Source organism: Martes martes, assembly GCF_963455335.1.
Source record: "Martes martes genome assembly, chromosome: 13".
NCBI classification, from domain to species: domain Eukaryota; kingdom Metazoa; phylum Chordata; class Mammalia; order Carnivora; family Mustelidae; genus Martes; species Martes martes.
Window position 1 is genome coordinate 11,280,880 of NC_137901.1, and position 22,740 is coordinate 11,303,619.

At 35.7% G+C, this 22,740-nt stretch overlaps 1 protein-coding gene across 1 annotated transcript in view; it reads right to left on the bottom strand.

The window, feature by feature from the left end:
- CDH7 (cadherin 7) overlaps positions 1 to 22,740 on the bottom strand; it is a gene marked incomplete at both ends in the record, with an annotated part of 107,815 nt that overhangs the window by 40,803 nt on the left and 44,272 nt on the right. Inside the window, 3 exons of the mRNA XM_080821643.1 lie at positions 11,313 to 11,500; positions 13,949 to 14,116; positions 21,026 to 21,145. Coding sequence (XP_080677769.1) covers positions 11,313 to 11,500; positions 13,949 to 14,116; positions 21,026 to 21,145 — 476 coding nt within the window. The remainder of the gene's footprint in view (positions 1 to 11,312; positions 11,501 to 13,948; positions 14,117 to 21,025; positions 21,146 to 22,740) is intronic.

Consider the following 22,740-nt stretch of genomic DNA (forward strand, 5'->3'; position numbering starts at 1 on the left):
TTGAATTAGAAAAAACTAGACCACAGATATCCAGGACACACAGCCTTAAAATTGAACTATATATTTGCCCCAGGGAATCCTGATCACCAAAAGGAGGGAGTGGGGGAAGGAAGTCAAGTATATTGGTATTCTTTACCACAAAACACTTCTTAGAATTGCTACAGGAAAATGCAGTTTTAATTCATTCTGAGATTTCATCTGAAAATGCAGGGGCATGTGGTACACAGTGCCCTAAACACCACCTTATTAACAAATTCAGTGATGTTTTGATGATGCTACCTTTTTTGTCTATTACCTAAAAATGTTCCCAGACCAATGGTTCTCAACCAAATGTGGGGATCAGAACTACCCAGGGGTTTTCTGACACACGCGTGGTCCCTTCAAAGATTTGGATGCAGCAGATCCAGGATGAAGCATATGTATTTTTAAAAGGCTCATTGGGTAATTGTGATGCAAGGCCTCTTGTAAGAAGGCTGACCTCTGTGTTCACATTGCGTCATGTCCATACATGTAATCCAATATTTAATTTGGGTATTGCTAAGAATAAAAAAAAAAATATTTACCTAAGTGCATTCACTTACTCTAAACACACACATAGCTTGGATAGTAACCTGTGTACTTTGTTCTTATATTACTTATAAAACTGGCAAATAAGAGAAATCTTACTTTTGTATAGTCTGTGTCTGTGTATCACAGAATGTGTCTTAAAAATCCTGTTTACCGTCTCCTTTTAAATCAATTCAAAACCACAACCACTTTTAAGATATTCATTCAGCTCTATCAAAAGGGATAACAAGTATTTCTGTATTCAAGTAAAAGTTTGACTGGCATATGAAGAAAAATTTAAAATTTACTGCACAAATGAATGCGACTATTTTATGGGAACTTTTTTTTCAATATGTCTAAAAGGCAACAACATGAGGTATAGACATCTGGATGCCACTGAGTCATAATGAAACACAGTATCATGCATGATGATTGGTTGCCTAAGAGCTATTATGAAAATAGAGCAATAAAATAATTCATATGAAAGGCTATGAATCAAGATTACAGACAAAAGAAATTGCTACACAAAATGATTTTCAGAGCAAATCAGAATCAGCCAGACATCTAGTTTTCAAAGAGGGGTGTGGTGTGACAGGGTTGTTAACCACATTGAAGAGAAAGCTTTTGCAATAAAATTTTAATTCTATTTCTCGTTCTTATTGACTTCTATCTAAGCAATACGTTCTATAACTATTAGATTTAATGAACAGAGTTTTACTTGGGGGAAAAGAAAGTTCAAGTAACAACTGAGGAAACACAAAGTAAAAGGTAATGTCTAAACAGATTCTATCCCATAGTGGAACTACATATCACTGGAGACTATATATAATTGGAAAGTAAACCAAAACACTGTTCACCCTGTGGCCTCCAACAGCAAGAAGTAGGTAGGGTGAATAAGAACCCGGATTCAAATGGGAGTCATGAGACCCAAGCCAGTGATGCCACAGAGCCATTCTGAGACCTGAACAAGGTGTGCTTTCATTTGTGCAGCAACATGCATGTCAGAGACACTGAAAGACAGAAGTAGCTTGTTTGGTATATATTCCTAGACTACAAAATAGGGCTGTTTACATTTTTTGCCATCAGAGAGGATGAACTGCAGCATTAAAACAAAACAAAACAAAAAAAAAACCCTATAAACTGATGGTCCACATAGGGGAGGTAGGTGGGGGGTGGGTGAAATTGATGAAGAAGACACTTATCTTGATGAGAACTGAATAATACATAAAACTGTTGTGTCACTGTATTGTACACCTGAAACTAATATAAGGCTATGTTAACTATACTAGAATTAAAATAAAACAATTTAAAAAATAAGCATTATAACTAAGGTAGGGGTGAACAACCTTTTCCTGTAAGGAAATAATACTAAATAATTGGGCTTTGCAGGTTGTACATTCTCTGTCACCTGTAAATGAATTAGTGTGGCCATGTGCCAACAATGCTTCACGTACAGGCAATGAAACATAAGTTCTACGTAACTTTCACGTATCCCACAACATCCGTCTTCCTTCCATTTTTCTCAATCATTTAAAAATATAGAACCATCCATAGTCCTTGAGCTGTACAGAAACAGGCAGTTGTTTGTCAACCCCTGATCTAAGGAGCCCAAGATAATAAGCTTATTTTTCCAGATTAGGTGCTCACCCTTCTTCCTCCTATCCCTTTTACCACAATTAAAATGAACTATTCACTATAAGCAGCACGCTGTCTTCCAGTTCATATCACCTGATGGTCCTTCTTTCATGTAATTTTGTCTTCCATTTGTCTGATCGAAATATGGAGACCCACCATCACCTTCTTTATTAATGTTCCCATAATCCCCTTACCTAACGGATAATAAAACTTCTTTAAAAGGAAAGCTAACCATAAACGAAGTTTTAGACAGATCTTTAACATGCATTTAAAAAGATGTAAGGCTGACATTATTAATGGACGTGAAAATCAAACAGCAGAGAGTTCCAGGGAAAGTCCAAAGTTACATGCGTAGAGGGGGAAGACACACTATGTGAAGTCAAGGCCATGTCCACCCACCACCCATTCCCTTCCTGCTATTAAAAAGCAGAATCCAAGAGCAAAAAAATAAAAAAATAATAAAAAAGAATCCAAGAGCAATTAGGGTCTCTTATTATATGGCATTATCACATTTAGGGACTGCCCACCTCACCAACATATAGGTTGACTATAAGATATTCCTAAATTTAGAGCACTTAGAATATTGACTGACAGAGTAACTGCTATATAAATACTCACTTTGTTACTATTACATTATTCTTAGTGCCATTACTTCCTGCTAGATTGTAAGCAAATCAAATGAAAGTTGAAACCATGCCTTCCTCCCCTATGTTTCTCCCAGGACACCCAGGCCTACATCTTCAGTAAAGTCAGTTTATAATATGGTGGCTTGAATTAAAAAACAAACAAACAAAACAAAACAGCCCAACTATCATTAATAGTGGGATATGCAGAGTTGCCCCTGCCATTTTTAGCCTTTTAAATAGTAAAACCTAAGTTAAAACATAATCTTGAATCCATTTAATAAAATCCCTGCACTGCAGTTTTCTTTCTCCATATCTCTTGGCTTCTGGTCTCCAGCCAAATGTGCTCTCATTAGGCTCAGTGGCCTCCTTTTAGATCTTGCACTTCTGGGCAATGCTTGTGTTGATGTTTAGGAATTGATCCAAGTTAAACTCTTCTTTTGGAAATTGTTCATTCTGCTCTTCTAACCATGGCATGGTACCAAAAGGGCTGATGAGAGAAACAGAACGAGAGAGAGAGAGAGAGTGTGCGCACATACGCACACGTGCCTGACTCTATATTTAGTGTCTATGTTTAATGTTGATTTTGTACAAAAGCACTAAGACTGTTGTCATTTTTAAAAACACTTCTTTTTCTAGAGATTCAGCTATCTTTTGGATCAAAGCATATTCTGTTGCTTTCAATATCTTCCCTCCTTGTTGATCGAACTAATACACATCTTTCCCCCCTTAAGTAAATGGGCTTAAATGAGGTCGTACCTATGGGAAAATAACCCTCAATTACAATTTTCCCTTTGCAATTATTTTACTCTACATAAATCTACTGTCCAGAACCTTAAAAGTGACCTACAACCTTGAAAAAGCTCTCTCTGCTAGAATAATTTTGTACATTTAAACACAATAACAAGAGTTCTAAAGTGATTCCCCCAACTATTTTTCAAAAGCAAAACATACCTTCATTATGTGCAACTACGCGACTGCCTTTGTCTCCTCCCCTCCCCGGGTTGTGCCTGAGAAAGCCTTAATGTTTCCCCCACTTGCCTGAATTTAGACAGGCTTCTTCCTGCTCTTGGCCCCTGACCTACCATTTCTTAGAGCAGTTAGTATAGAAAGCATGTACTGTAAGTTCATTCTCTGCCCCTTTGAGATGGAAATTTTTTTTAAAAAGTTTCTTGCCGCTTTTACAGCCTAGGAATGTCTTCCTCAAGAAACAGGGGAGCCATTTCTTTGAAATGTCATCATCAAGGACGACAGAGCCTCTAGCTGCGAGCTGCAGTGGAGGGTAGGGGCCAACCTTTAGCCTGAGCCTTGCTCCAACTTGTAAAACTACCTCCTGTCATGAAGATACAAGAAAATTTTCTTTGCCTTTAGATAATGCTGTTATCCCCCTATCCATACACACTCTAGCTCTTAACTCAGCAGCCCTCTGTCTCATATGACTTTAGACAGAATTCAGTATTTTCTAACTTAAAAAAAATTCAAAGACCATCAACTAAATGCATATATGTTTCAAATTTTTAGTTGAACTTATCTACAAAGAGGCAGAACCCTAAACTGCTAAATGTATTCCCCATTAACAATGCACATTTATATAGTCCTTCCCATATGTAGGTTATCATTCAATGAGTTTTACAATATTAATTTATTAATTTATTAACTGCTATAACTCATTGGTTCTCAGAAGATAATACTCTAAGATAATATAGCTCCATGATGGAGGCATCATACTCCATAGTGTATATGGACCACATCTTCCTTATCCATTCGTCCGTTGAAGGGCATCTTGGTTCTTTCCACAGTGTGGTGACCGTGGCCACGGCTGCTATAAACATTGGGGTACAGATGGCCCTTCTTTTCACTACAGCAGATATTAATTTATTTCATTTTTTATTTTTTTAAATTATTAATTTATGTTGACCCACACAATTATTTTGTGAGCAATGCTGAAACAGGAGAGAAGACTACGGTACATAGTCAGCCGACCTGAGATGCTGTCTTACTTTTGCCATTCCATGTAATGTGTAACCTGAAGACTCTTTAATTTCTTTGGAGCACAGCTGGGACTCAAAGTCTTTTTTTCTACTTTCCCAGCATCCACAGTATTGTACAGCTCCTCTCTTTTCATGTGTTTTTTCCACTCACTTCTCAAACCTGGGTGGCCTATCTTGCTTTGATAAATGTAATGGGGCAGCAGAGATGTGCCAATTCTGGATATCGGCTTCAAGAGACCTTGTAGCTTCTGTTCCCACCATTCTCGGAACAAACCCAAGTTAGCAACTGGATGCTATGAGACACATTTGTAACCCCCCTGGTCCCAGCAGATAGCCAGCTACCTCCACATGGAGGCAGAGCCGCCGAGCTGACCAGGAGCTGACCACTGATCCATGTGTGAGCTGACCTAAGACCGGCAGAAAAGTCAGCCGGCTGAAGCCCCACCAAATTGCTCACCCACAAAATCATGATGTGAACAAATAGTGTTGTTTAAAGTAGTCGTTTGGGGGGTGATTTGTTAAGTGGCAATAAAGAGCTGACACAGCTGTGGAGAGACAGAATGAAAGTTTGGTGGCTTTAGGTTCTGATATGTGATGGCAGCACATCCAGTGAAAATGAACCAAAATAGACTCGGAATGAGCAAATGAAATAGCGAGAGAGGGGTCATATCTAGACATGTGAATTTCTTTGAATTCCAGGCCCTTGACTCTTCTAATCATCTCCTTACTGGTTTATATCCTGTATTTATTATCGAAAATAGATTCCAGGATCCATCAGTTCTCGCCTCCGCTGATAACATATGCAATTCCTTTTCTTTTATTTATCCAAATATATTTATATTTTAAGTTTGCTTTGTTGATCAGTTATTTATAAACTCTCTTAAAACAGCTCACCTAAAAGAAAAAACAATTTCCCTTCTCTGAATCTTTCCCTGCCCTGCTAACTTAAAATTTTCAGGTTCACCAAGTAATGTCGAAAGCATGCGTCCCTTCACTTTATTATGCCTTTTAAGTGATCTCTGTGCCCAACATGGGGCTTGAACTCATGACCATGAGATCCTGAATTGCATGCCCCACTGACTGAGCCAGCCAGGCACCACTTTCCCTTACTTTATATACATGCTTTAGTGATGTTCTCAAGTGTTCCTTTAGTTTTTTTGTTTTTTTTAAATATTTTATTTATTTATTTGATAGACAGAGATCGCAAGTGAGCAGAGAGGCAGAGACAGAGGAGGAAGCAGGCTCGCCACTGAGCAGAGAGCCCGATGCGGGACTCGATCCCAGGACCCTGAGATCATGACCTGAGCCGAAGGCAGAGGCTTCAACCCACTGAGCCACCCAGGCGCCCCCCTTTAGTTTTAATTATCATGCAGACGGTAATGCTTCCCAGACCTAAGTTTGTACTCTAGACCTCTGCCTGGAGCCGCCATTCCTTATTCATGACCTCCTAGATGTTATTACCCAGATATCACGAGCACCTCACATTATTCAAAACCATATTAACCATCTGCACACTCCCATTCTAAAGAAATGACACAATTATTCATCCAGTTACTCATACTAGAAACATTAAGTTTTGTCCTTAAATTCTCTCTTCAACTTTCTTATACAATCATTAAATGTTATCTCTTTCTTAAATATCTCTTTCTTAAATATGTCTTTCTTGGAAGCTTACCCATTGAAACTAATTTAGGAAACAACACGCCATGGAAAAAAGAAGTAAGGAGAAGATTGTACATTATCTGTGACTTGTACTAAGCAAAAAGAAAAAAAAAGTGATGGACTCACTGGAAAATGTCTTTGACATACACATATTCTGAGAACACTGTTCTGGTAACTGTCAACATCAAAGCAAACAGAAAATACTCGTCAGCGAACATGGCCTTTGCCTCTTTGATCAAGACTATCATGTGTTGACATTTACATTACTATCAACTTCCTTCAAAGAGTGTCAATTTCTTATTTCCTTTCTAAGCCCTTAAATGCATCTGTAATCTCGGCTATTCAAACACGGCTAAGTTTATACCTTAATAATCAGATGACCTATTCCTATACATACATAAACATAATCATTAAAATATTATAAAGATTTGCTAAAATATACATAGTAACAATGGGCTGGATAAGTTGGAAAATATAGTCTGAAATTCACAAGTTAACTGCATTCGAGTTACTGTATTAATCTTATCACAGCCTTAAAAACTAAAATAACAAATAAAATAATTCAAAATGTATGCCTTTCCACAGTCCAATGAGAGAAATATCTTTGTTCCATTTGAGAAATGTACCTCCACAGCAGCAGGATTAATTGAATAAAATCTCTGAAAGAAAAATGTAACGATAAGAAGAAAAATAAATTGGAAATGCTGCCGGTTCGACAGACCTCCACCACCCATCAGTAGCGTTTTATGAAATGCTGAAATACATACTTGACTCTGGGAATTAGCCCCTCATTATTGCAAGTCGTAGACAAAGGACACATTTCAATAACAAGATAGCAAACCCTAGCATTTAGAAATCCTCACGGCAGAGTGAAGGCTGAACGGAAACTGTATATTCTAACTCCTCCTCCTGCACAGTGAAGGGACGTGGGCCACCTTATCAATACTTTGACAATAATGTTCCATTATTTGATAGCTTTGGCCTCATTCAGAATTTTTAAAGGTATGAATATAAGGAGATTATAAAGATAGCCTAGAATCGGGACGCCTGGGTGGCTCAGTTGGTTAAGCAGCTGCCTTCGGCTCAGGTCATGATCCCAGCGTCCTGGGATCGAGTCCCACATCGGGCTCCTTGCTCGGCGGGGAGCCTGCTTCTCCCTCTGCCTCTGTCTGCCAGTGCTCACTCTCTCTCTCTCGGTCTCTCTCTCTGACAAATAAATAAATTTAAAAAAAAAAAAAAATTTAAAAAAAAAAAAAAAAGATAGCCTAGAATCGGCCAGGAAAAGCTTAAATATGCTGTTTGACAGTGACAATGTGAGCCTCCAAACACTCTCCATATGCCAGAGATGAATGTGTACTTATCCTTCACAGGAAATGCATCTTGAAAATGTTCGTTTTTTTATTGTACTGTAACTTTACAGTAATGTATTTTATAAAAGCAAAACCCCATATTTAATCCCTACTGAGGTCTTATACTGAAAACTGAAGTGCATTAGAGGAAAGATTGTCATCTCTCAAAGGAAAAGTAGGAAACAAAAGCTCCCACATTGTAAATTATGATGCAGAAATGTAAGCCGAAAAAATTCTAGGTGGAAAGAAGGACAGTTTTCGCTCACATCGGATAATACTTATGTTTACACCTTGTGAATTTGGAAGCCCTGTGTAACAGGTTGTAGAAGTTATCATTAAATCATTCATAAATGGCCAAAGCAGCAGTTTTCACTGTGAAACGCTGTACTGAAACAGTATTTAAACTATATAATCATGTTTATAATTCTGTGATAATATCTACAAAAACCTTTAGCCTTTGGGATTCTGCCTCTTTAGTCATATTTATAAACATTTTCTATATAAGACATTGGAGGAATAATAACATAAGTGAAGGTTATCTTTCACAATTCTGTACTAATTTTTCTTTTTCTAACGTACCTTTAAAAAGATTGTTTTCTTGTCTCTCTCTGCTCTGAAGTTCACTCTATGCAAAGTGTAACATATGTAAATGTTTTAAAATATGATAAGTTGGCTCAAACCAGAATAAATCTCATTATAACCATGACAGTGCATTGTTTATGACAAAGCAATGAACTAAAGTTTTATTATACTGTAGAACAGAGAGAAAATAAGTTCACATGATTATCAAGCATGGTCCACAGTACAAAATACCCTATTTCCAAGAGAAATGATATAAATAAGCAGTGGAACTCTGTTATCCACATGTGAAATAATATTTAGAGACATTCACAATTACCAGAACAAGTAGGTATGTCAACATCCTAGCAGTGCCTGGTGGTAAACATTTTCCTTTAGTTAGGAGACACTAGAAAACCCATCAAAAAATGGGTCATTTTTTTGGACCGCCCATAGCATTCTACTGTACATCTAAATGGAAATTTAAAAATATTCTAAGAACAATGTAAGAATGTTTCATTTGTTTTCCTTCAGAATTTCTTAGTTTTAGTGGGAGTGCCCTTGGGACTCAGATTCAGAAATCCATTTTGGATTTTACAGATGATTCTACTACTCCCTAGTACAGAAAGAACACTGGATTTATGGAACTCAGACATGTTTTTGCTGACTCCACTCGTTGTGAGAAACCTCTGGAAACATTTTCCCTGGAATGAAATACAGAACCCCATTTCACTGAAATCGTGATAAATAAAACTGAAAATCAAAATCCTGTCCTTGAGGACCATATGCAGTTGCTAGTTCTGACAGAGGGAATCAGAAAATCTTAAGGATAGATCTCCTTCATTCTGAAAACAAAACAAAACAAAACAAAACAAAACAACAACAACAACAAACCCTCTCTAAAGAGACTAATTAAATTTAAAAAAAATGTTAAGCAAAAGCATTCTTCTGAAATAGAAACTCAGGATCCTGTTGGCTTCAAGATGGAAAAACACTTGCATTTGGGGTTAAAGACTGCCCTTATGAGGCCAGTGGACTATAGTGCTTTAAGATGGCACGTTTTAGGGGTAATGGGCTAAGTATGGATATTCTATTTTTCATGAGTAGAAGCCGCTGTCCTTGGATTGAAGATGAAAGTTCATACAACAGTTCTTAGGAGCTACAGCTAAGCTACTGATTTTTAAATTACTTTTATAGCCATTATTATTGAAAAGTCTTGCTAACTCTAACAGTCCTTCAGTGAATTCTTTTGGAATTTCTAAGCATGTAAGCTCATTAATGATTATTTTACCGCTTCATTTCAGTTTGTAGCAGCCCTCTCTCTTATCCCCTTAGTATAAGGCAGATCACTTTCAATCTAGTTGGGAGTAATAAAGTATTGTTGAATTTTGAACAGCAATGTAAAGAAGTGGTGGGTTTGAGAAGCTAGAAACAGGCTGTGAACTCAGGAACTATTAAAATAGTTTTGGAGTGAGCCATGATAACCAACTTTAGGATAATGCTAAAGAGAACAGAAAAAAAAAAAAAAAAAAAAAAAACATACAGCCAAGAGCTATTATGGATCAAGGAGGAGCAAGAAGCTAGAAATGACTACAAAGCTTTAAACTTGAAAAAAAAAAAAAGTATGCTGTTTGACTGTGACCAGAATTAACAGTTAATTCCCTAAAATGTTAAGAAGTAATGTTAAGAAATTGAAGATGAATTTTATTACTGAACTAAATATATCAAATATATATATTTGTGTATATGTTTCTTCCATGCTTTATGCTCTTTATAATATATGAAATGTATGTGTTCCATAAAAATAATTTCAATATATATTTATAATTCTAGAATATGAACAGATTGATTTCAGATGAATCTTTGAAATCTTTGAGCAACATTGTACCTTATTGCATTCCTTTTATTTTAGACAACAAAACAAAACATTTTTCCAACAGTTGGCCTATCCTAGTTATTAAAACTTTTTTACACAGATTGTCACCAGCTGAGCTAAAATAGCAGCTGTCCACTGGAAATAATTGCAGAAATGTTTTGCCCACTGGCCTAAAATCAAACATATGTTTTCCTGTAACAACTAAAATATAACTTACTTTATTGACATGTGTTAATTATTGAGGAGTGTTAATTACAGAGTTATACACCTGGATTGTCAGACTGACATAAAATTCCATTATTCAGGGGGTGGGGATTTTCACACATTTTAATATTTACTATTTCAAATAATTTTTTTGCAATAATTTTTTTTAAATTTAACATTTGTCAAAGATCATGTCTATACAAAGCAGAAGGAATAAATAGCTCATTTTCCTCTTTATCTAATCAGTGTTGGGAGTTAATTTAAATATACCATGACAGAGTCTTTAGTTAGGATTATAGGGATTTTCTATCTCCTTTGCACTTATATTTAGGGGATTATGATAAGCTTCACAACTTTTCGTGCTCCGTATGAATTCTTCAAACACTTCAATTAGTATAAACTGTAAAAAGGAATAATTGATAATGTAGCAAGTCTTCAACATTTCGGTTTCTATTTCCAACTTCGCACTGCTTTCACATATATGGAGTGTTTGTCTAGCTTCCTAACAAAGACTTTTAGTTGATTTTAGGGGTTTCATGCCTGGAATAGTCAACAGAGAAACATACTCACCTCTCCACCGAGGTCATTTAAAACAGCACATCTCCAGTGTGCCTTACTGTCTTAGCACTACAGACAAGGGCTGTGGGATTACGCAGTAGAAACTAGTCAGGGCATGATTACAAATGTCTTTCATGATTCTCTATGATTCTGACACCTCAAAATAAACGCAGACCTTTTCTTCCTAAAGTCAAAATAATAATAGTTCCACACGGTCATTTATTTTGTCTAATACATTCTTCTATCAAAGCAAACATGGCTTCCTGTTTTGTATGCGCTTCACAGAACTTAAAAGGGAAGGAAATATTACCTTCTGTATAGTAATGATGCCTTCCTGAGTGTCTTTGTCAACAGAAATCTTGAAAATCCCCAGTCCGTCACCATCCACAATTTTGTATTCCATTTCAGCATTAGCACCTATATCTGCATCAGCTGCTTTGATCCTGGCCACAACGGAGGCCACTGGCAAGGACTCTGGGACGTTATACTGGTAAGACCCTGTGAAATTCACATCAAGAGGTGAACAAATTACACAAAAGCTAACCCAAAAATACTTAACTATGTGGCCGTTTTGCATCATCTTTGCTTAATTTGTTTTTGTATTTTACTAAAAAAATATGCTAAGGCAATACGAGATAAAGGACAGGTTTCATATAGACTCCAGAAATTTCTTGGCGATGATCTAATAATAATTAATATGTGACAGCAGAAACAGCCTGAGAAAGGCATGATAAGTGTCTCTAGTCCTGTATTTCTAGTGGTGAGAAATAAGCTATGTTTAATAATAACATAAATTTAACATAGTTATATATAAAATTAAGTATGTAACCATTGAATCTAAATAATTAAAATATTACTACTAATATTAATATTAAAAAATAAAAACCAGCATAGCTTAGGCTTCATATGGGCAACGGAAGACTAAGTAGTTCTGATTATTTATTGTTAGGATTTATGTAACAGCATCTTTTACTAAGAAGGTTTCAGACAACTGGACAAGGACACTGACGAAAGATCAGATTAGCCTTGTTTTAGTTCATAAATTTACCAGAAATAAGAGGTATTCCCGTGGGTTATATGTGGAACTGATTTGGGACACAATGACACAAGAGCAGAGGCGATATTATCTGTACAGAGGAAAGAAAAGTAAGATAGAAAGAGAAGCTTTCTAACTTTCCGTTGTAAAAATTCCTCTTCACCATCCTGCAAGTCAAGGAAAAAAAAAAAAAAACTCGGGAAAGCAGATGACCATGAATCATCCCTTTGAAACCAGAAAACTCCTCAGAGCCATTTTTCTCTAATCATCTGGTTTTTTTCCTGCTTCCTCCACCCATTCCATTCCCTTCAGGTTGTTAAATGTGGTATATTTTCACTTTCTTAGGAAGAGAAAAGATTCTCTTCGCAGGAACTGAAGAAGGAAAATGTAACCATATGAAGGGACCATATTTTCAGCTCAAAATTATTATTGTTAGCAATTTTCTAAATTTTGTGAACAGTCACTGATTAAAAAAAATAATGAAAAGATATGCTGATGACTTTTGATTGACCCCTTTCACACATCCAAAGCCTTCTTAGTAAAATCCAGAAATTTTAAGGATAGAATATTAACTACACATGGTAGAGAGAATCCCGCAAAACTGAAAAATCCAATGACATATCCTTGGCTTCCCTCACTTTAATAAGTAGGAGAGCATCTAATAAGCTAGAAAACCTGTACTGTATCTTATCAAATCATGACAACTGAAACAACAAAAATTCTAAGCATCAATTCGTACTACTCTAGGCTTAAAGAAAAATAGTTTATTGTGAGCCCAATATAATTATGTTATTATTTTTCTTATTCTACAACCTTCTTCTCCTCTCCCATTATAAGCTATCAAGGACACAATTAAGGATGAGTTCATTTTTTATGAATGCTAAACTTAGAGTAATTTCAACATTATTTTGTTAGGAGGTATTAAAATGTCTGTTGTATAGCAATATCATGTAACAATATTACATGTTAAAAATGTGTAAAATAAAAATGAAACATCCAAAGACGAAGTGTTTGCAGGAAAACAGTGTCTTTCATGTTCGCAGAGAAAGCTTCCTTGACATTGTTCACTTCTAAGATCTGTTTTTGTAAGGAAGTTTCGTTACTCATGTCTATCAAACAAACATTTTAGAGACATAATAGTCTATACAATTTCCTTATTTTCCTGAGCATTGTAAAGAAATACCACATATACTTACAAAAGGAAAAAAAAAAACAAAAGAGAGTGAGATGAAATGCTTTTCTATAATCAAGACATTTCTACCTAGAATTCCAACCCCCCTTTTTTTCTTGGCTAAGTCAAAAGCCACTTTGGTCATAGAAACTAAATTGAGGGCATGTGGTTTTCTGGTTCTTTGAATTGACTTCTTTTGAAACACTGAATGTTTGCACAAGAAAGAGATGGTAGAACTGCTAAAGGAATGTTTAATGTGCATGAAGTGGCTAAAAAAAAGTGTGGAGTAAAAAATGAAAAAGTTTAGTGCTCTTCCATTTTTATCTTTAAAAATAAATCAATACTTTTAGTGTATAGAATGCATGAAATTTATCTGAATGGTACAATTGGCAACAATCTTGTAACTTACAGAACGTGTACAAAGAATATCTTAGAATGAAAAGATGATTATATAAATGAACTTAATAACTGTCTGGTATTAAAAATATGAACCGAAGAAAAACCATATCATATTGAAGACAGAAGTAATACAAAGATATGATTGCCTCTTTTCATTTTCAATACACTTTGCATTCTACATTTCTGAATTAAAATCCATGCCCCTCATGAAACAAAATTGTGAGAGAATGTAGTAAGGTCACTTGTTTGAGAAGTATTTGGAAATAGTCCTTTTAAAAGACATTTATATAGACTGGCAAGGAAAGTTAGGACACTTGGAGCATTTGACAAAATAGCTTACTTCGAGGAAAGCGAGGTGGGTTATCATTGACATCAGTTAGGGTCACGGTGACTGACGTAGTTCCTGAGAGTCCTCCATTTTGACCAACCATATCCTTTGCCTGAATAACAAGCAAATACTGGTCTTTAGCCTCTCTATCCATGTTTGGAAGGGCGGTCTTGATGACTCCTGTAAAATTTCAAATCCCAGTAAAACGCATCATGAATCATTGCATTTATACTAGCAAAGAACACTGATACAGGTAGCAAGTCACTCCTGAGTTGCTGCCTTCTGTTGTTTTATCTTAAATAATCTTACCGCCTATTAAAGACCAAAGGGACATAATAGTTACATACAATATTACAAAACACAGAGAGTGCTATAACAAGGGAAAAGCAGGGAGGGCTTCTCAATATTGGACAGAGAGGATTATCTTTTGGTTTTATGAAAATACGGTTCAGAAATAACAACTTATAAATAAATAACATGAAGTCCTCATCTAAAGTAATGGGCAGTGACCTGTGCAGGTACATGACAATGAAACACTCCTTTCCTTCTCTTTCACCCTCTCTAACCACTTAATTCCCAGGTGATGTGAAATCACGATAACCTTTTTTTTTTTTTTTAAGATTTTTATTTATTTATTTGACACAGAGAGAGAGATCACAGGTAGGCAGAGAGGCAGGCAGAGAAAGAGGGGAAAGCAGGCTCCCTGCTGAGCAGAGAGCCCGATGCGGGGCTCGATCCCAGGACCCTGGGATCAGAACCTGAGCCAAAGGCAGAGGCTTAAACCACTGACCCACGCAGGCGCCCCTCACGATAACTTTTCAGTTATGGTTCCCATTACCTCTCTATGAGAAAAAATGGCTGAAACAGTCTACAAAGCAAAAAATGAGAGTGATTTATGTTTAATAAGAAAAACACCATTTTAAACTATGGCTATGGTTGTGGTTGTGGTTATGATGCACAATGAGGTTACCCTGTATCGAAAGATCTGAGAAAAAGCACTAAAGATGAGAACGACTACGTTAATATAAATCAGCAACATTGAAAACATTCATGGGTTTTGTTGCTGTTTGTTTGTAATCAATTGCATTGAATATTGATCACCCTTAAGGCTTCAAATGCAGAAGAAATTGATTTCAGACTTTCATTTTGATTGATGGGGAAACTTGACACAATAGTCATTGGTACAGTAAATTAGTTCTTTTATAACTATTTAATTACTGCCTAAGTATATTAGGCAATAATATTTAAAAGTGGGAGGAAATTTAGTTTAACATCATGTGTAAATACATAAAATGATATATTTACCTAATACACTTAGTATATGTACAGAGAGGGGTTATCAGATAAAAATGTATTTAACATTGATCTATATAGACCTTGAAACTAGCAATATGAGGTCATCTTTACTAATTAAATATAAAGAGCTCAGATTCCTACTTATTTCTTGCAATTTCATCTTTTCTAACAAAAACATGTCTTACCTATCCACCTAGGACCACAGCTTGAAAGATGTCTAATCTATTTTATTAAACAGATTCTACTTTTTATGGGGAGGTCAGGATTTAAATCTTCATTGACTCAGACCTGAGGATGAGAAATTCTGGTATTATGGACTTTTCAGTAGCAAAACAACAGCAAAACCAGCTTGTTTGATAGAGGATGGTTCTTTGGGAATAAAATAATTGCAAATAATTGTTTAATTCGGGATAAAGCTTCTTTCATTCCTCATGTTTAGCATAAAAATGTTATATCCTCCAGATTTATATTTTTTAAAAGCTGCTAATTTAAAGGCTAATTATTCAATGTACACATGTCATAATGGTGTGCTATATGCTATATATAATATGTGTTATATTTTATTTACAGTGTATGTTATATTTCAGCAACAAGAATAAGCTTACGGGAAACTATACAAGGCCTGCCCTATACTTCATAATATTCAACAGTTTGGTAACCGTTCTAGGGGTGGGAAACAGATGAGAAAAGCTCTTCAATAGCACAGGAAAAATTTAAGCAATTTGTTATTAGTTCCCAAGATTCCAAGTTAAACAACACTCATCCTGTCTTAAGTGACCATATTTGTGTTTAGTCTGAGCACTAGCCATCAAACACAAACACACCCACACACATACACACATCAACAACGCATCAGTATTTTAAGTGTTTGCGTTACGCTTCCTTAAGTTAGGACGGTTTTGTTTTCGTTTCTAAACTTTGACCACTTTTTCTCATCAGGCAGTGTTGCTACAAGTACAGCAAATACAGTTTAAGTAACTCCTTCCCTGAACTCTTTTGGCTATCTACACACTGCTTATAGTTAATATGTGAACTATCAAAGAAACATGAAAATCATAAGAAAGAGTCACATACTGGTCTGGTTTGGTTGATCAGTGTCTACTACCTATTCTTCTTAGTGTCATAATGTTTCCACGTGTATTTCATATTTGTTCTTCAATACTTCTGTTAACTCTATGATACAATGAGTGCTCATCTCAGTAATATTGCTACTGAGCATAAAATGTCTTTGTCTATGAGTTCTGGAATTTACATCTCTCTTTTTCCTTTCTTTTGTTTCAGATGTTAACCATCCTTTATTTATTTGTAAATCCTTTTTTTTTTTAAATAAATTGAGGATTGGCTCTCTTTACTATTTGATCATTAAGTGTATCATTAGATGACAAAATATTAATGAGCTATGTTTAGAATCATTTCCTGTTCATTCATTTTTTTTTTTTTAACTTCTGGGCATCTCTTATTTTTCCTTCTGAAATCAACAGGTACAAGTGAGCTTTCATCCTTACACCTTCATAATGATGGAGAGAGGCCCTAATATCTCAACTAATCAGCAAGGAAAACACAGCAGCCTCATCCTGTCATGGTTTTGCTTGGTGGCATTATTTTTGTAAGGAAATGTAACATTATTAAGAAAGAAGTCTGGTAGTCAAAATTATTCACTTATTTTTCACACTTCTAATTATTTCTTTACAAGTGATCCTATAAATAGCCCTTTTCCAAAGTAAAAATCATCACAAAGATTGCAAAGTAACCAGGTGCCAAAGGTAATTTCCAAATACCTCAAATATTAAACATATTTTTGACAAGAATGGAATAATTGGGAGAGAAATGAATTTAAATAAGGACATTCAAAAATAATAGATTTCCAGCCCCATGACTTTTGCTAGGCTCTTTAGTTTTAAATAAAACTGTCTACATTTGGCAAAGAGTTCTCAGGCATTGGATCTGATTTGCACTTTGCTATATATTATGGAGAAACGCACATATAGCAAATTGCTAACATGACATCTCTGAAGTAGTAAAGGCCAGTTTTGTCTAGCCAGATCTCTATAGTTATGTGAGATTTTCATGGAAGACAACAACATTATTTGATTTCAGTATCAGTCATTTTGAGCCATTTATGATAAGAAGAATATTCCCAGTAGCTCTTCAGAAAAGAGATTAGTTTAGACTTTAAGCTTCCTGAATAATAATTTTTCTACAGATGTATCATCTGACCCAATAACCCAGAACTTTCCATTTATGTGTAATCCATGGGCACAAAAAATACCGTGCATATGAAACATTAATTTATCATCACTATTGCTCAACAACTGTCTGGTTTTCAGTCTGGGAACAAATTTTCAGATGATTCTTTTATCTCTTAACAGCCATTTATGATTGTTTTAAAGCATATTGTTTTACCATGGAACTTCTCATGAATGTAAATATGTACTACATGTAACAGATAACAGCTGGTTCTGATATCCACCCCATTTAGGGATCCAAAGAATCCCTGAGGCCTGGCATCTACACACTCAGGTCTTGGACTGGTCTAGGGGGCCAGGCAACCACACGACTCAGGTAACACAGGTCTACAGGGTTTCAGGCCATGTGGATCTGAGACACATTAGATGTACATGGTGCATCTCTTCCAATTAGTTTATATTCTTAAATTTGACATCTAAGCTGCATTTATATTTGGTTTGTCTCTCTGTAAGTGAAGCATATGATAAGACCATCAAAAGTCAGAGGAGAACCAATGATAGCAAACATGGACGCTTCTAGAACACTAAAGAATTTCAGAGTTGGCATCCAATGAAGAGTCTCTGAGGAAAGGACTCTTGTAATCTCTGAGAGGACATCCTCAGCAAGGCTGACAGGAAAGAGGGTTCTCCACACCACAGAATGGAATGCATTTCAAGGGCACATGGGGGAGGGGCTTTGTTATGACTATATTACTTACATAAAGTTAGGGAGTCACAAGTGGGTACGTAATATATGACGCAGGTATTGCGTAGTCACACCTCTATGTTAAGAAGGAACTCCTAAATGACAAGTGGTGTTTTATCATTCAATCCATTTTTCAGGGCCAGCTTTATGGCCATGTGACCTGTGCAGGGGTCGCTTGTTTCTCACTCTGTTGATAATAGCTTGAAGTCCTATTCATTTTAGAAGACAGGCCCTGCATTTCCATTTTGAACTGCAAATTACGTAGCCAGTCCTGCCATATACCGAATAGACTGAAACATGGAGTCTATTTGCTTGCAGGTTACGGAGTAGATGAAACCTCAGAATAACCAACCACCAGCCTCCCAGCAGTGTGTGGTCATTATGGAGATGCGTGATGGGAATCTCTGCCGTCCCTTTAATGTTGCCTTATCGAGCTCCTAGGGCCATTCTGTTTGCTTATTAGAGCAAAGTGCTAACATTGGCTTTTGTAGCTACTCACAGTCTTGTCTTCCTGATGGAGAAATAAGGTGGAAAATACAGTTACCCCCCAGTCATCTGGGCTGTGAGTAGTGCTACAGGTGTAATATGTGACCGAAAGCTGTGGCCGTGCTAGGTTCACGATGTGTGATTAATAAATGGTAATAGGTATTATTAATATTAGAAAAAAAATCAGAAGTTAAACTTACAGAAATGCACCTAACAGTGATTCCTTGTGCCTATTGGTTTTTTTTTTTTAAGATTTTATTTATTGGACAGAGATCACAAGTAGGCAGAGAGGCAGGCAGAGAGAGAGAGGGGGAAGCAGGCTTCCCGCTGAGCAGAGAGCCCGATGCGGGGCTCGATCCCAGGACTCGATCCCAGGACCCTGGGATCATGACCTGAGCTGAAGGCAGAGGCTTTCAGGCACCCCTCCCTGTGCCTATTTTTATAAAATCCCGATTTAGCATATTTCCAGTATTCTTCCTATCAAAAATTTTACTTTCTTTATAAAAAACTCTTAGATTTAAAGATTTAGAAATTCATGTTATTTCTCACATAGATAAAAATCAACTGACACCAACTATGAAGACTAAGTCAAACTTGACTCAGAGATAACCATGCCCTTAAGAGTTGAAAACTTTCCATTTTTGTGAAAAAATAGATTTGTTTTGCAAATAATACACTATCCATATTATAAATTAGCAGAGGACAAAAATTTCCAGGATATCTCTGTACTAATGACTCTACAAAGAGAAGTCCCAATGATTACCATAATTGCAATATGAAAAACTCTAAACAAAACAAAATTAAACTGACCTCTTCATCTCCAATACACAATAGACAGTACTCGAGATTCTGAAATTAGAATTAATTTGAAGTACTAATAATGTGATCCCATGACATAGACGATTGTCTGCTTGCTCAGTCAGAGGCCTTACCTTACCTCCACAGGACTTTAAGGAAAAATGATCACTGTACCACAAAGCAAAAATCACAAGCCAATCATTAGTACCAGCAAAATATTTAACCCTAGGGAGGAGTGCATCCTATTTGTGGACAGGTTATATAATGCAGGAGTGTATAATTTGTGAGCAAATTGTCAGAAACTTGTCAATGTCTTTGTGGGCTGTGAAGAGTCGATTTATAAGGGAATGGGTGGGTGGATTTATGCTTCTCAGATCTATCATTAAATCAACCACAAGCACACGTTCTACGTTCATAGGATTCATATCAGAAATCAAATACTTTTGTTTATTTCTCCTTCCATACTTGCTTAATCAGAACTGTTTCTTCTCTGTTAGACTTTCCAGGTGGTTTCCAGATTCTACCACTATATTGGTATAAAATATGCAAATATATCTCTGTAAAAACTATTGGTGAGGTAGGACTGAATTTATTTTTCCGTTCATGCACATTACAACTACCATTTTCAAAAGATGCTTAAAATATTTATCCTCCACAGTGATTTGAAAATGAATTAATATTACCATTTATATGGAAAATAGTCTAAGTATCATTAAAGTAATCATTTAAGGTCACAGGTCCTATCCAATAATCATAAACTTGGCTGTTTGAAGAATAATTTTCTTTACAATAAAGACAAAATTGTTACAATATGGATAAATTCTGTATTTCATGGTGAAGAAGACCAGTGGCACAAACCACCCATCTCCACACTCACCCCTCCTCCCTCCACCCAGAACCAGAAAAGCAGAATAGATAAAATGTTATTTTATAATCATGGGAACGATGCTCTAGAGTCTTTCTTACTTACTGCAAACCATTTCAGCTTAAAAGCAAAACAGAACACCTAGCCAACCAACTACATATTCTATCCAGGCAGTCATGCAACTCATAGAAAACATGTTTTTTCCTTCTAAAATTAAATCACTTAATTTGGTTTTTGATTTAGCAGACCATCATCCTAATTGTTACGTTTAAACTAATTCTCCTGAGTAAACCAGACTGAGAGGATAACCTGAACTTACTACCTATCCTGCTGCATGTCAGGGAGGTTCCTGCTTGAGATTTAAATTTAATTGTGTGTGATTTCTACATAAATTAGTTAAAGCAAGACAAAAAGAAAATGATGTAAATAATATTTTCTTATACAGTCAGGAGATAGCAGCTGGAATACTTTTTTCACACGTAATACTTTAATTTTGGTAGAAGTTCTGATAAACCTAACGAAATACTCTTGGAAGATGCTGACGCCTCGATAAATAATGTGTTTATTACCACAGTTCACATATTGAGAGAAGCTCAGAAGCCACGTAGCATCTATTATCAGCGTCAAGTGTATCAAATAAAAATAACTAATATTAACTCTGTGCCAAGACACATATGATGACATTATAAGAAGAGTCACATTTCAATGTTTACCTGTCTTTGGTTCCACTGAGAAGTATGGCTGTCCTTGCAGAATGCTGTAGACCACTCGGGCGCTGTTACCATACGTAGGGTCATCGGCATCTGTTGCTGTCACTTGTACCACTGAGGTCCCTACGTGCCAATCCCAAAACCAATGAATTAAAAACTTCCAAATACCACAAAACAGAATGATTCACAAAACGCTGAACATGCTACCTTTGTTTTTAATTACTTTCTTTTTTCATGTTTCAAGGCATATGAAAAATTGACATATTTTTCATAAAAGACAAACCCAAAATGAAGATAAATGCTAATTAAGCCCTCAGAAAGATTTAAGGGCTACAAAAATATGTTAGCAAAAAAAAAATAATAATAATAAGATTGATGATGCCCATTAGGAGGATCCTCAGAATTGGAAGGGACTCAAATTTTAGGCATCTCATCCATCAGGGTCAGGTAACAAGTTTTTATCAAGAGCAATTGCTGTAAGTCTCCATTACCGTCCAGAAGGCAGTGTGACAAGTACAAGCATCTTGACACCCAAGTCACCGAGGGGATCTCACTATTATAGCTGAGTAGAGCCAGACAGAAAATGAAACTTCATTAACTGATTCAGAATATCTGATGGATCCACTTAACTGGGTATTAGGTAGCATCTCTTCATGAATAGTTTTAGTGTTCATTTGTTTCTATGAATTGATTAAAAAATAAAAGCATAAAATGAAAATCTACCCCACCCTCCCAAAGGAAGAAAACCACGGCAATCTTAAAAATTGCATTATTATTTGTTTTTCTATATTTCATGTGATAGAAAGCCCTATGGCTTCTGCATTTGACTATGTATTCACTTATTCCACACGGAGAGCATTTATCGTGATGTGTTCTTTTTATTTCCATTTGGAGCTGAATCTTAAAAATGTTACTCGCATTTACTTAGTTTACATATTTTAAGCACATGTTATTTTACCATTTATGTCCTATTGATGGGAATGGAACAAGTCTTTTTCTTTCTGAATTCTTCTAAGGTTTGGATTTGTTTCTAATAATTTATTGAAAATACATTTAATCTAACACCTCATTTCAATATATTTCTAAAGAGATTTCCCTAAGTCCTTTAAATAAGTCATTAATATCCATCTTGTTACAAATCTATTGTCTTTTCAGCACTATGTTTTTTGTTTCCAACCCCATTTTCTTTAAACATGGGTGCATATTATGAAGCTATGTATATAGCACTGTTTTCAAAATTCTGATTTTTTTTTTTTTTTATTTGACAGACTTAGTTGATTGTGCCCTGCAGATGACTGCTAGGTCCAAACAGTAAATGGTGCATATTTAAAATATTTTTAAAAATTAAATTATGATTATTTTAAAATATTAGAATTAATGGCATTAATATTCTCTATTTTCTTCACAATGCACCATCTTTACAGCAATATTTACTCTGGTGACACACTTAAGTACCGATTTCCTACTTCATTTGAAAAGGAAAGTGCCTTAAACAAAATAATCAAAACTACTTTAGTAAATTGGGTTGTATATAATTTTTCCTGAAGTGTTCACTAAGACATTCACCTTATATATACATACACATACACATGCACGACACACATGCACACATATTTTTAAATGACTTTAAATTGTCCATGCTTATCTATGCTCGTCTGGAAATGAATGAACTATCCTAAGGGCTTATTAGTGTGTTTTCAATCTTGCGGTGAGCCTCC